This window comes from Desmodus rotundus, chromosome 9 (genome assembly GCF_022682495.2).
Source record: "Desmodus rotundus isolate HL8 chromosome 9, HLdesRot8A.1, whole genome shotgun sequence".
Classification (NCBI taxonomy): Eukaryota; Metazoa; Chordata; class Mammalia; order Chiroptera; family Phyllostomidae; genus Desmodus; species Desmodus rotundus.
Window position 1 is genome coordinate 110,675,972 of NC_071395.1, and position 13,931 is coordinate 110,689,902.

The 13,931-nt window shown below is 59.1% G+C and overlaps 1 protein-coding gene and 1 long non-coding RNA gene across 8 annotated transcripts; one reads left to right on the plus strand and one right to left on the minus strand.

Moving 5' to 3' along the window:
• The first annotated feature begins 364 nt into the window (after positions 1-364).
• On the plus strand, positions 365-10,899 carry PRCD (photoreceptor disc component). 7 transcript variants are annotated; one of them, XR_006654539.3, is made up of 7 exons: positions 365-564; positions 961-1,132; positions 1,391-1,465; positions 3,612-3,692; positions 4,313-4,399; positions 4,891-5,026; positions 8,332-9,113. XR_006654539.3 is itself a non-coding variant. In XM_053930751.2 (5 exons), exons 1-4 carry the CDS (start codon positions 366-368, stop codon positions 3,652-3,654), a joined length of 489 nt encoding a protein of 162 aa, XP_053786726.1. In that variant the 5' UTR covers position 365; the 3' UTR covers positions 3,655-3,692; positions 10,835-10,899. The 7 variants fall into 7 exon arrangements, 3 of the variants coding, with proteins under 3 accessions (XP_053786726.1, XP_045046080.2, XP_024409598.3); XR_006654538.3 differs by lacking the exons at positions 4,313-4,399; positions 8,332-9,113 and adding an exon at positions 10,835-10,855 and having other exon boundaries at positions 366-564; XR_006654537.3 differs by lacking the exons at positions 4,313-4,399; positions 8,332-9,113 and adding an exon at positions 10,744-10,802 and having other exon boundaries at positions 366-564.
• On the minus strand, positions 9,895-13,931 carry LOC123479057 (uncharacterized). Its single transcript, XR_006654541.2, has 2 exons — positions 13,842-13,931; positions 9,895-10,901 (listed from the first exon to the last, which is right to left on the minus strand). It is a non-coding gene; the product is annotated as an uncharacterized lncRNA (long non-coding RNA).

Sequence of the window (13,931 nt, forward strand, 5' to 3'; positions counted from 1 at the left end):
CTGGCCGCTCCAGGTCCGGCCCCTCTTGGGCCCTGAGGTTTAGGGGCGTCCCTTGGAATCCTGGGCTGGAGGCCCGTGGACAAGCCTCATCTCAGCGGAAGGAAGGAAAATCTAGCCTTCACGTCGGGGTCTGGGAGGGCCGTGGAGGAGAGAGGGGGCTTCAGTTTCTTAGGTCCCTCACTTTGGTCCCCATTGCCTTGCCTCCTGCCTCGCACCTGCCTCGGCCGAGGCCCTCCCAGCGGCGGCCCAAGCCCTTTCACGGGGATGTGGAAAGAAAGCAGAAGAAATCTTGTTTGGGTTTATTCCCATCTCATCCTTTACAAGTTCTCCGTGTGCCTGCGGGGCAGGACAGAATTTTTAAGTGGATGTGTAGATCTGTTTCTCCAGTGCTCGCTTCGGCTCTGCCTTTTGCTGCTGAGGGGACACACTCAGAGGTGTTTGGGGAGGACGGTCCAGAGGGTGGAACGGAACGCTTGGCCAGGCCTTCACTCATCATCCTTCTGGCTTCATCATCTGCTGCGCCTCCCCTGGGACATCTCCACCCTGCCGCCCCTCAGCTTCCAGGTGCTGGAACGTGCCCTGTGCTTTCACACCCTGCCGCCCTGGCCACATCTTCTGAGGGCCACCCTTCCTCCAGCACCTGCAAATTCACATGTCCCCAGCTCCTCTTCGAAGCTTCCCCTGATGCTTACAACTCCCAAGTGCCCCGTGGGTGCCTTTACTGCCCGTGCCATTCTACTGTGGCCACTGTTTGGCTTGCCAGTCAGGGCCTTTGTCTGGGCTGGTCACCTCTGGAGGGCCAGGCCCACGTCTCAGTCTGTCTACACCCAGAATAGACTGAGGTCAACTGACTCTGCCCTGGGGGGGACAACCCGGGCCCAGGGAGGTTAGTTGGTCTCCACAAGGTCAGGTCTGCTGATCCCAGTAATCAGCTTGAGGCTTCTAATCCATCGCCGGCAGGAATCTCAGATGCACGGCATTGGCTCAGGAGGGCTGGCAGGGGCCATCTTGGCCTTCTCCTGCGGACTCCGTCTGGGAGGGGATGGGGCGGCCGAGCCATGTGTACCACCCTCCTCCTGCTTGGCACCTTGGCTGTGCTCTGTCGCCGGCGATTCGCCAACCGGGTCCAACCGTGAGAAACTGACTGGGCTGCCGGTGGGGTGGGGGAAACTGCCTGGCTGAGCTGAAGGTGGGAGGGGGCTGCCTGGGTCTCCAGGGAGGCTGGAAGGATTTGCAAGGACTCCCCTCAGAGTAGGGCATCTGGAGCTCTTCAAAGACAGTGGCCGCCGCCTCTGTCCCACAGCCTGATGAGGCCGGGCCCTGCCGAGAAGCAGGAGAGGGGTCTGGGGTCTGGCCCACAGCTCTTCCTGCCTGTTCTTCCCTCCCACAGAGAGCCCAGCGAAGTCCAGGTTGATGGGGCAGTTGCAGGCAGCAGCGTGGACCCAGACCCCCAGTCCTCCGGCAGGTAAGGCAGAGGAGAGTCTGGGTGAAGGAGGGAGGGTGCAGCCAAGGCAGCTGCCGCTGTCCCCTGCTCCAGGGGACCTACGTGGATGTGCGTGCTCGCCCTGTCTGATGGCCCCTGGCCCCCCCTGTACGCCTGGTGGGCAGGCTCAGTGTCTGTGTGGTCCCGTCGGGAATGGGAGCCCCCAGCCTCTCCCCTGGACCAGAGCTGCTTGGCTTTTCTTGTCCGAGAGTGCAGGCTGGTTCCCAGGGTCCCTTCTGTTGCAGGCTCAGGGGGACTGGAGAGGGGGATGAGGCAGAAGCAGCTCTGCCGGCTTTGCCTGCCTTCCCTTCCCCTTCCCTTCCCCTCCCTCTCCCGCTGCCCCCGCCCAGCTTCAGCGGCTCCACTGTCTGAGCCTCCAGCAGGATTCGCTGTCCAGTCCCCAATAAAAGGCGCAGGAGGAGCATGACATCATCGGCACTGGGTGTCATTGGCTGGGCAGCCCCCGCGGGCAGGCGGCTGTCTCCAGTGGCCAGAAACTTAACTCTTCCCTAGGCAGAAGCCATGTGGCCCTTGCAGGGGGTGAAGTTCGGGGCACTTCCGGACTTTCCCTTCCCTGGGTGACCAGTGTCCTTTGATGGTAGGGGCTCCCAGGTCCATCAAAACACAGAAAAATCAACAGATGTTAGTGCAGAACATGCTGTTTGAAAGGTTCCTTTGCTTCTATGGGCCCACCTGGTGAGGGAGGCCTATCCGAAGAGTGGCATTCTCTCCTGCAGAAGCGTCTACTGACCCCTGGCACTGCTCCTCTCCCGCCCAGTGACACAGGGAGCATGGTGCCTGTGGGCTCCCGGGTGCCTGGAAGAAGAGTGTCTCCCCATGGGGCTCAGGTGGCCGAGAGTCAGCAGGCACACACCCCTGCACACCCCCACGTCTCTGCGGCCTCGTGTGCCCCTTGGTGGCAGTGGGGCCTGGCAAGCCCAGAGGACTTGGGTCTATATGTCTTGGCCCTGTCCCCTGGTTCCGATGTCGGAAGGTCCACTGTGAAGTGCTAGGCATGTGTGGGCAAAAGAGGCATTTCTGTGGCACCCTGCTGGACACAGGCTGGCTGAGATGGCCACAGCAGTGCCTGATTAGCGTGGTGGCTGGGTCGTGCTGCCGTGGATGAAGTGACCGTCACCGCGCCTCACACGTGGAGGCCCTCAGATGCCAACCAGTCCTTGCTGCGGAGTCCGGGTCTGGTGTTGGGCAGAGTTGGCACGCCAGCTCCTCTGCCACTGCCCGAGAGCCTGGGCAAGCTGCGGAGTCTCTGCCTTCTTCAGTAAGCCGGCAGCAAGACCCACTCCGCGAATGCCGCTCGCCTCCCGTCCCTGTCTTTACCTCATGCTTGACAGTGACTCTGCCCTTCCCCCCGCAGGGGTCTCTCGTCAGGGCCTCCCTGGCGTCTCTGTATCCACCTCCATAGTAGCGGCCGAGGGCTGGCAGGACAAGGGCGCTGTCTGATGGATGGCGGAGGGAAGGAGAGACAGGGACACCCAAGTCACTTGCTCAAGGTCCTCCATCCAATCTGTGGCTGACTGCGGCCGACAGGCCCCTCCCATCGGGCGGTCTCTCTCCCTTCTGTGAAATGGGCCTGGGCCTCCTGTTGGGAGAGGAAAGGCCCACCTGGAACCGCCTGTCCAGGCCTGGCCCTGCTTCTGCTGATGGCGGCTGCCATGGACAGCTGGCCCAGGGTGGTGGGAGGGGCAAACTTTCTGCTCTCCAATTCCAGAGTCGTCAGTTCCAGCTGGTTCCTTGGGTGTCCTGCCCCTCAACGTGGGGTGGGACAAACCCCAGACTCTCCCCACGCAGCTCTAGTCCCATCCGCCCTCCATCCGCCAAGGCCCGGGGTGAGACCAGGCGCACTGCCTCCTTGGAGCAGGCTGATGCCCCGTGCTCACGGGTGACTTGGCGCCATGGTATGGGTGGCAAGGGCCCTGCTGTCGGCTGTCACACACTCGCTCATCCTGGAGGACGTGTCGGATGTCACGAGACTTTGATCTCACCTGAAGATTGTAACTGAGGAGCACAGAGACACTCAGCAGAACTTGCTTGGGAGTTTTCCTCGGCGTTTTCTCAGACAGCAGTCCTTCCCTCCCATCCCCTGACTCCTGTGCTTCTCTCTGTTCAGGAAGACAGCGCCTCTGGGGGAAGCCCTTACCTCTCCGGGCTGAGCTCAGTCCCAGGAACCGGGGTTAGCCGGCTGAGGCAGGTAGGCCGGTGCACGCCCTGGAGGGCCGGGGAGGGGCTGGGGCCAGGGAAGGAAGGGGGTACAGGCCTGGCCATGTGGGAGCAAAGCAGGCCACGTTATCCTTGTGGCCGCCGCCGGGGCTGAAGGCAGGCAGGTGGACCCCCTTCACCAACTCCCCCTGGAACCCATCCGTTCCCCGCCAGGGGGCGAGGGTCAGTGTCAAGAGTGCCACGTGGGATCTTGACAGCGTTTTCTAGGCTCGGGGACAAGGCAGTGCTGGGGCACTTCTAAGGGAGAGGGGCGCTCTGGAATGTCCACTCAGCAATGCAAGCCCCTGCCCTGGCGTGGGAGAAAGTGCTGTCCAGTTTGGTTTCCCGTGTCAGCTCGGGTCCTGGTTTGCCCCTGGCCAGGCCTGGCATGGGTGGGGGTGGGGGTGCAGCGATGCTCACTGCTCTGGGACAGGCCCCCTCCCTGTGGTCCCTGGGGCCTTCTGAGGCAGGCCCAGGAGTGGGGCTCAGTGGGGTCCCCTCAGGGAGCTCTGCAGCCTGCAGCCCAGGTTGGGGCAGGACCAGGGGGAGACTCCTGTTTACCAAGGAAGGGCTTCCCATTGGGGCTCTAACTTAATCCTCACGGTGCCACAGAGACCGACCGCTCATGCTGTCAGCTGCAGTTTAGAAAGGAGGAAACACACAGAGAGGCCGACTGATTAGCCCAGCGACGGCTAGCGTGTGAGTGGGGGCCCCGGGGCGCCCACAGAGGCCTCCCTGCGGGCACCTTGGAGTCCGCAGCCACTCCGTGCGGGAAGGGGTTTCCCAGCCTGGCCGCCTCGCTGGCAGCTCGGGAGCCGCACTGTTAGAGGGCCGCCGTGGTCCAGGGCTGTGTGGTGTCAGTTTGCTGTGGCGGCACTCACTTCCTGTGGCGTTTGCTTCTCCCCGGGCCCAGAGCTCACCCGGTCACACTGGCTGCTCTGCTGAAACGATCAATAAGACATGCAGCTGGGACTGTGACTCGTGTGCCTGCAGCTAGATGGAAGCCACCCCCAGCTGTCCTCCGGGAGTTTTCTGAGCGTGTATGCATGCGTGTGTGTGCGTGTTCTGAACGGGCAGTAGAGTGTGGGAAGGGAAAAGGCGTGACACTTGTTTTCATCAGCCTGCTGACTGCTCAGGAGCTGTGGAGGCCTCCTTTGCCCCCAGCTGCTCTGCCGTTTCTCTCTTCACAGTCGTGCCCGATGCGGAGCGGAGATAAAAGCAGATTTCCGCTTCTGCTCCCTGGGATCCAGGCACAGACCCTGCAGGCAGCTGCTCCCGACTGTCTCCCGCAGCCATTCATCTTCCAAAGCTCCCCCCGCCCCACGGGTGTGCATCTCGCCTCCCCCCCCCCCCCCGCCCCCAGCTGCCAGGTCTCTGCCTGGCTGGCCTCTGCCCGTGACTCTGTGGAAGCAGGAGACGGAGGAGCTCTCCAGACAGCAGCGCCTCCCCTCTGAAGGGAAGGGGGAGAGAGCCAGGGGGCCTGCTGAAGCCACGGGGGAGGGGCTGCTGGTCCTGCAGGGAGCTTGGCAGTTCTGTGGGAGCCTCCAAAGTAGGGCAGGTGGAGGCAGGGAGGAGTCACGCCAGGGGGAGGAGCTCTGTGCTGGGGCCGCGTCAGAACCCCACTGCCCACCCGACAGGGCCCCTGAGTCCGAGCCACCTGTCTCTGCTCCTGTCAGCCTGTCTCTCTCCTGGGAGGCGCCGGCCTTCCTGGTGACGGGCTGTCAGGCGGAGGGCCAGAGGGCACCGTTCCCAGACTGTCTGTGTTCCCTGATCGCATCTTCGCATCCAGCCTCTGATCTACTGGCCGGGTTCCTGTCACTTCAGCCTGGCCTCTGCTCTCTGCCATTTCCAAGTTGCCTGTCTCCTTCCACTGGTCGGAAGAACTGTCAGGCCAAGGTCAGCTAGCTCACCGGGGCTGGCTCCCAGCCCAGACACAGAGCCACAAGGTGATGCCCCTTTGCAGCAGAGTTCTAAGAACCAGCTGGGGAGATGGTGGCTCCTCCAGGGACCCATTCGGGATTAAGCGAGGGAAGGCGAGGCAGGGACTTGGGGCGATGGGGGGTGTGCCTGCCCAGGCTGGGAGGCTGCGGCACTGACAGCGGGCCTTGTGGGCTGGGAGGGAGGGGTGCTCTCCTCCTGGGTGCAGGCCGCTGGGTGGGAGAGGGTTGTTTACCCCTTTCCCCCACACCCAGCCCATGCTCGCCTCTCATGCTGGGCCCGCCAGCCCTGCCCTGTCTGCACTGTCTGCAGAGCAGGTGGCCTCGCTCGGCCCAGAACTCCTCTAGAAGGCTGCCCAGGACCGAGTGCCCCTCCTCAGCCCGCTGTCTCCTGTCACGGGTTGGTGTGAAGCCCATGGCGGGGGGGGGGGGGGGGGGGGGGCGGGGGGGCGGTGGACACAATGTCCCCAAAGGGCTGAGTCCCTCTATCCTCCCATTGCCTTGGAAAGAGCCACTGCTTGGAAATGGGAGCAGGAAAGCCCAGGTGATGATAGACGGACCGAAACGGGGAGGGAACGAGGGCACGTGGGGAGACAGCTGGGGCGGAGAGTGGGGTCGCCCCGGTCCGTCTCATAGAGGCGTCGTATGGGTTAAATTAGGTGACACATGTGAAGTGCACGGCATGCGAAGTGTTCAACACATGTGAGCTAGTGGGACTGTCTGTGCCCCATCAGTTGCTGAGCGATCAGTAATCATGACAATCCGCAGGCTCCGAACAGCTGGAGCCACTCACCCCTCACCCCATAGCCCTTCCTGCCCAACAGCTGGGCAGGGGGAAATTCTGAAGCAAATTAGAGGACAGCAAAGGGTGCAGCTGCTGGGGGGGAGGCCCCTCGGAAGAGCCCAGACCCCCGTCCCAACCTGCAGCGGGGGCTCTCGGCCTGGACACTTCCCCAGCACCTGGCTCTGCTTCCGGGCACGACTCGGAGCTCCCAGAGAAGGCAGGAGGCGGCTGCCCTGGCACTCCCATCCTCCTCTGAACGCTACCTCGCCGCCGTTCAGGGAGCCTCAGGGACAGGGAGAAGGCTGCTCGGAGCTGCAGGGTGGCCGAGGGCGGCAGCCCGGGCCAGGGAGGTGCTGCTCTCGGCTGCTTCTGTGCCTGGGACTCAGGGTCGCTGCCAATCTCCCCCGGAGACTGGAACGTGACCAGAGAGCTGAGGAGGTGGCAGGAAGAGTAGGGGACAAGGGAAGCAGCCGTAGCAGCTGCTGCTGTCCTGTGTCGCCCTAGGGTGCAGATGCCACCTCGGGGAGTCCCTGCCCTTCCCAGACGGAGGGTAGGTAGCTGAGGCCCTGGTCTGAGATGGGATGGGCATGTGCCTGACCTGAGGCCGTCACGAGGGCATGGGAGCAGGGCACCCCGCTGGTCCTGCAGGCTCCCAGCGTCCCTCGGCAGGTTCCTCACTGTTGGGAAGAAGCCCGAGACTCTGAGCTAGGGGAAAGTGACGCTTCCTTGGGAGCCTCGAAAGGAGAATGGCCAAGTGGTTTACACTGTGGTTTACATTAATATAACGATAATGATTACTACTAATTTTAGCAATAATGGCTGACATGTCTCAAACGCTTATGAGGTGCCAGGCACGGTGCCAGGGCTTTACTTCTAAGCACCGTTCTGTTTATGGGGCAGGAACCACTGTCTTTCTCCTTTACCCGGGAAGGGCAGTGAAGTTCACAGGGTTTGCTCAAGGTCACTCACAGCTAGTGGTGAGGCCAGGACCACCGGCTTTGTGGCAATATGACGCCAAAGCTTGTGAAGCTGTTGGGACACAAAGGACCTGATTCTAGAGTTGGGTGTGACCCGTCCCCCAGGGCCCAGGAGAGAGAGCTGGGGCCCCACCTTAGGCGGCACCGCTTCAGGTGGGCTGGGCAGGGCTGGCAGGTTATGCCCACGGCTCTGCCTTTGGGGGCTCATCATTCGAGGGCAGACCGGACTCGGGGGCCATGAAGGACTGTCCTTGCCGGCCAGTGTGGGCAGAGAGGCAGCTGCAGCTCCAGGACCTGTCATGCCCCTCAGGGAGGAAGCAGTGGCCAGGCGGGGATGACAATGAGGTCATCACTCTCAGGCATTCTGTTGTCTCCTTCAGCTCCAGGGAGGCAGGGGGTGGGGCGGGGTGGGGGGAAGGAGCTTGAGAGAAAGGCTTTGTGTTGCAGGGGAAGCAGGGCATGGGGATCGAGGGGGCAGCTTCAGAGGGACCCTCTGCCTTACACTGGAAACAAGGCCTTGCACCCAGGGACAGGAGACTCTCTCTGTGGGGTACACATGCCCCCTAGTCGGGGTTAAGCCCGGGGAGGAATGGTCAGTCCCAGCTCTACAAGGACACACACACACACACACACACACACACGCCTAATACCATAAGTAGGAGTCAGTTGACCTAAGCATCAAAAAGTTATTTAGTTTCTTTATCCCACTGTCATTTACTTAACAAGCACATGTTAGGAGCCACAGTGTAGGCTGCAGGGAGTGCGTTGGGGCGTGGGGTGACAGCGATGGAAGAGGCAGTGCCTGCCCTCCAGGAAGTCCAGCAGAAAGATGCGCACGTAGGAAGCCCAGTTCTGCCCGCTCAGCCGCTGCCTGGTCCCGTGACCATCCTCTGGACCTCGGTTTCCCCATCTAACTTAATGTGTTGAACCCAGGTGGGCTGGTGCTGAGGACGGAGAGAGCCGACGGCTGTCTTCTGGAAGAGAACCGCCTGGTAAAACGAAGGGGGTGGGCCCCACAGAGTCACCCCATCAAAAGGGACTTTAGTGGACTGTCTGGGGGTGCTGGGACCTGCTCACTCGGCCAGCACTTGGAGTGCCTGGGTGCCAGCGCCTGGGGGTGCAGAGTGACTTCCGTCCACAGACAACCAGAATCCTGGGCAAAGTGCAAGAAACAGACCTGACAACAGGCAGCCACGGGGACGGTCATGACGGTGGCCCGGGACTGCTCAGTGTCTGCCTGGGACAGCTCCTGCCTGTGGCTTGGGGGCTGGGGGGGCACCCAAGGGCCCACAGGGGCGCCGAGGTCAGGAGAGGACATCAGACGGCGCGGCCTTCCTAAGGATGCGCACAGCTCGATGGGGCCGGAAAACCAGATGCCGCGAAGGGGACTCGGTGCAGAGGAAAGTCCTCTCCACGGGCCACAAAATGCAACAACCGTAAAAGGAAAGTGATTAATTGGACTTTGTCAAAATTCTTGGTTGGAAAGACTGGGAGAAAACACTTGTCAAGCAAATATCTGAGGAAAGAGCTGCATCCAGAATATATAAATAACTTCTACAACTGAGTATCTAAAACATAGCCCGCAGAAAGGGGGAGGGCTTTAATAGTTCACAGAAAAGTGTACACGTGGCCAACAAACAGGGCGAGACGCTGGCGGCGGCCAGTCACCAGGGAGCTGTGCAGACGGGGCGCCGGGCACTGCCCCCCCTCCCCCCCCCCCCCCCCGCCCCCCAGAAGGGCTGCAGGTAAGGACGGCCCCACCTGCGGGCAAGGGGGCGGGGCAGCGCGGCCGCCACACGCGTTGCTGGGGGAGCGCTCCGTGTGACTTTACCCAGGGGGAATGAAAATCCGTGTTCACAAAAAGATGTGTACAAAGATGTTCACAGCGGCTTCATCAATAACAGCTCTAACCTGGAAACAACCCAAATATGCAGCAACGTGCGCGCGGATAAACAAACTGCGGTCCGTTCATATAATGGAATAAAAGTCAGAAATAAAAAGGGAATGAACCACTGATGTAAGCCATCACGCGGATAATTGAGAAAAGCCAGACACGGGAGAAGACCCACTGCATGAGTCCGTTTCTGTGAAATTCCGGCACAGGCCGAACTAATCCACAGTGAGGGAGAGCAGATCCTGGTTGCCTGGGCCGCGGCTGGAGGTGGGGACTGGCTGTAGCTCGGTAGGAAGGCTCTCTCTGGAGTGATGACATGTCCTAAATTGTGACTCCGGTTGTGGTTACACGGGTGAATACATGTATTGGACCACTGGACTGTACATTGATTTTTTTAAAAAGATTTTATTTACTTATTTTTAGAGAGAGGGAGGGAGGGAGAAAGAGAGGGAAAGAAACATCAGTGTGTGGTTGCCCCTCGTGCGCCCCCTACTGGGGACCTGGCCCACAACCCAGGCAAGTGCCCTGACTAGGAATTGAACCTGTAACCCTTTGATTCACAGGCCAGCGCTCAATCCACTGAGCCACACCAGCCAGGGCTCTTTTTTTAACTTTTTAAGTCATCTTTATTGAGGTATAATTTACACACAGTAGAGTGCATCCACTTACAATGTACAGCCCAGCTCTGGCTGGTGACAGATAAGAAAGGGAGGCTGAGAGGGGCAGTCACTTGCCCAGGTTTGCTCGGCTGGGATCACCAGGGCTGGGCCTGATCCCCGGCCCGCCTGGCTGCAGAGCATGTGGTAGGTTGACCTGCCGCAGAACACTGAGGGCGGAGCCTGGGGCTGTCACAGTGCGCAGGTGAGACTTTGCGGGGGAGGCACGGAAGTGTGAGTTGGGATTTGCTAAGCAGAGAAGAGGACGAGGGGAAATTTCAAGGTCGAGGGAACTGACTACAGGGCAAAGGCCGTGCAAGAGCTGCGAGAAAGCAGTCCAGAAAACAGCAGAGGTCAATAGAATGTGACACAGTCTTGAAGTCCACTTATTTTTTTAAAAAATCCATTAACAAAACACATTCCAGTGTCACAGTGCATTTTTTCAGGAAACGCAGCTTAGTGATTAAGGCCACGGGTTTTGGGGCTGGATTGTCTGAGTTTGGCTCTCCTTCCTTCGACTCACTAACTACTTTCCCCGTGTTCACTTTGGCTTCCTCGGGTACAAAATGGGAGGGAAATAACAGGGCAGGCGTGACAGTCAAATGAAGCCCACATAAAAGGTGCTTAGAGTCATCAAGTTTATACACTGAACATGCATAGCTTTTGTATGCCAACCAGATCGCAATAAAGAGGTTTCAAAAACAGGTGCTTCGGGGGTGCCTGGCTGGGAGCAAACCTTTAATATACATTTGCTGCTGAAATGTGAAAATATGTGTCTCTGAATTGAAACAATAGGTCTGAAGGCAGAGGGCTTCAGGACCGGTTATTTCAGCAGTTCCAAAGCATCATCAGGGACTCAGGTTCTCTCTCCACTCTGCCATCCCAGACCTTCGGCTCCTGCTTTGAAGCAAGCCTCATGACGCAATATGGCTGCTGCAGTCTCGGCATCACATCTTCACCATGGTCCAAAGCCAGAAGATGGGATTGGTAAAAAAGATTTTATTTATTTTTAGAGAGGCAAGGGAGGGAGAAAGAGAGGGAGAGAAACATCAGAGTATGGTTGCCTCTCATGCACCCCATACTGGGGACCTGGCCTGCATCCCAGGCATGTGCCCTGACTGGGAATTGAACCAGAGACCCTTTGGTTCCCAGGCCCACACTCAATCCACTGAGCTACACCAGCCATGGCAATTTTTTTTTTTTTTAAGAAAACTTCCCCATACTTGGCAGACCTGCATCACAGACCTTTTCCTAAAACAATTACTGGCCAAAGAAACAGATTTATCCTTGGGTCTGGTGCAGGCTACTCGAGATTCACCCCTTCCAGCTGGGGAGGAGCGTGCCTCCCCTGAAGCATTTGGCCTGTTCAGTTTGTGAGGAGGGGGAAGAACAGCTGCAGGACTGTCAACTCACAGTGCCTGCCACACAGATGTCACTGTCCCCGGTGGAAGGAGCCAACTGCTTGGGATATACCTGCCTTCCTTCACGTTCTGATAAAATTAAAGATTCCTTTCCGGGTTGAGAAATTAACCACAACATGCCGGAGACTCTGCCTTCTCTTACTGTGGGTCTGGGATGCTGCGTCGTAAGCCCCGGCAGGGAGGGGCACTGGACGAGCGGACCGCCAGAGCACAGCAGCCTGCGGGCTGGGCTCTCCCTCGCGCTCTGGCTCCTGCCCTGTGACCTGCTGCTGTCACCGATCACTGCGCAGCTCTTCCCATGCCACCACCCATCTACACACAGTTGAGTAACAGCTATGTCACAGCTCCACCAGATGTAAAACTCAAATGTCCTAGGCCACACCAGCAGCTGAGCGTGGCAGATGAATCGCCGCCACCTTAACACGCGGCCTCAGGCTCTGAGCCCTTGGTGCTCATTGGGGAACCCTGATGCATTCTTCGAGGCGTCCCCAGGTCATTCCTGGATTGTCTCCGCAGTGTGCCCAACAGGTGCTCCGGCACAAGGCCTCTCATTGCACTTCACTGTGGCCTCTCAGCCACTGCCCAGCAGCCTGTGACACCCGCATTGGCTGTGGGCCTGCTGCTCTCCCACTAGGTGCCCTGCCAGGGGAGTGAGCTACACGGTGGCCCTTCTCGAGCTGTGAAGGATGGCCCTCACTGCACAGTGGCAACTAATCTGGGGCCCAAGGCAGCCCTGCTTGGGAACGCCCAGAGTCGAACAGGCGTCCAGCCTCAGCTCCGGCAGCCCCTCACCCTCACTCTTCCTGCCAGAAAGTGACTCAGAACACAGAAAGACGTGTCCATCCTCCCCCCTCAAGGCTAGCTCTCATCCCATTCCTAACCATGGCGGCACACACACAAAGACCTTCTTCCCTCCCCTTCCCACGTCCCCCAGACCAAAATCCCTTATACAGAAGATCAATTTACATACAGCACCCGGCACAAATAACGCCCCTGGTATATTACATAAAGATCTTGTATTACAAAATCATAAGCACGGAGTTCTGTAACATAACAATATCACCCTCCAGCACACCGCACGACATTTTAGGTGAGAAGTTCAAATGCAAACTAAATTATTACACCCGTGTGATTACCCTGCCGACCACGCTAGAGCAGGCGTTACTTCTGCCGCACCCCGTGTAAACACGGTGCAGCACAACTTCGTGGTAAAAGCACAGACTTTGCAGGCTGAGCTCGCAGCCTGCCTCCAGGCCCCCATCTGTAAAGTGGGGGTGGTGACAGCGCGGGTCACAGCGCCGTGGGGAGGATTAAGCGAACACACCAAGTGCTCACGTGGTGGGTGAGTGGTGCCTAGTGAGCGCTATGGGATCAGCTGCCATCACCGTTTCGCCTGCCCAGGCTCCTTGCCTCTGACATGAAAGCGGCCGAGTTGGCATGGAGAGAGAACCCATTCTTTCTCCCTATACGGTAACAAAAGTCACCCCTTCAAGGGTAAGACAGAGACATCCGGTGACCCATTCACAAGATGGAAGTGACTGCTAAGTGAGCTAATGATTATCTGTGGAGTTCTCCTCGTGAGCAGAGAGGCAGCGGAATATCAAGCAGGCACTGGGAGGAAATTAAAAAGAAAAATTGTGATAATTAAAAGAGGCTTCTCCTGCCTTGAAGTGTTCACAATCCAATTAAGGGAGTCGAATGTAAACAAATGCGGTCACTTGGAAATAAGCACCTGCTCGGTGGGAGCGTGTGCAGCCCGATCCAGACTAAATACCCCGCGAGCGTTGCTGAAGAGCGGCGTGGGGAGAAGGTAATGCCGAAGAGGCTTTGGGGTCTTGCAGACTGAACCGATTTCCAGAAAGGTGCACGTTCTGGCCCTGGCTCTGGTTGTTTTGCCCTATTGTTGTTTCCAAAACGAAGCCAGGGTCGCTGCCTGAAGAAGAGCACTCAGAAGTACCCGTGGGTGTTACATTACTCTGTTCTTTTTCATAACGTAATTATTTTTCCTCCCAGCATCAGAGGCACACACAGGCCTGGGGGCCTGCGGCGCGAGGCTCGCCCCCGGGTTCAGGGGAATTCGGGCCAGCGGGCTCCGCGCTCTCGGGCGCCCCCTGCCGCCCGGGCCTCGCCACTCGCTCCGACCTGCACAGCGGCTGAGCGGGACGTGCAACGACTCTCCGGGAACCTCGCTCCCCGTCAATAAAGCAACCAACCACCCCGGAGGACCCCGCCCCACCCCGCATGGAACCCACAGAGCAACTGAGAAGAAATCCAGCCATGCCTCAGTTTCCTCACGGGCCCCCCTCGAACTTTCTGCGCTCCCCTTTTCCCCCCAGTCCCGGCCAGGGACAGTCTGTGCCCTCGGTAGCTAAAGCGACAGTCCACCTTCATTTTCTAACGGCCGCGGCCCTTCACAGAGCAGACCCCCCAGCCCCGGCCCTCTGCTGCCCCTCGTGGTGGCCACCACCTTACTCGGTTCCCGAGTCGCGCCGAAAGTGCGGCTACCCCCAGCGACCCTTCTGTAGACTACATTTCCCATCAGCCTTTTCTTATCATCTCGAG

Bases quoted from the DNA above. Each gene is read 5' to 3' on its own strand.
- PRCD (XM_053930751.2), top strand. From the start codon at position 366: ATGTGTAGATCTGTTTCTCCAGTGCTCGCTTCGGCTCTGCCTTTTGCT. The intron at 565-960 runs GTGCTGGAACGT...CATCGCCGGCAG, and splicing joins TGCCGCCCCTCAGCTTCCAG to GAATCTCAGATGCACGGCAT. The intron at 1,466-3,611 runs GTAAGGCAGAGG...CTCTCTGTTCAG, and splicing joins GACCCCCAGTCCTCCGGCAG to GAAGACAGCGCCTCTGGGGG.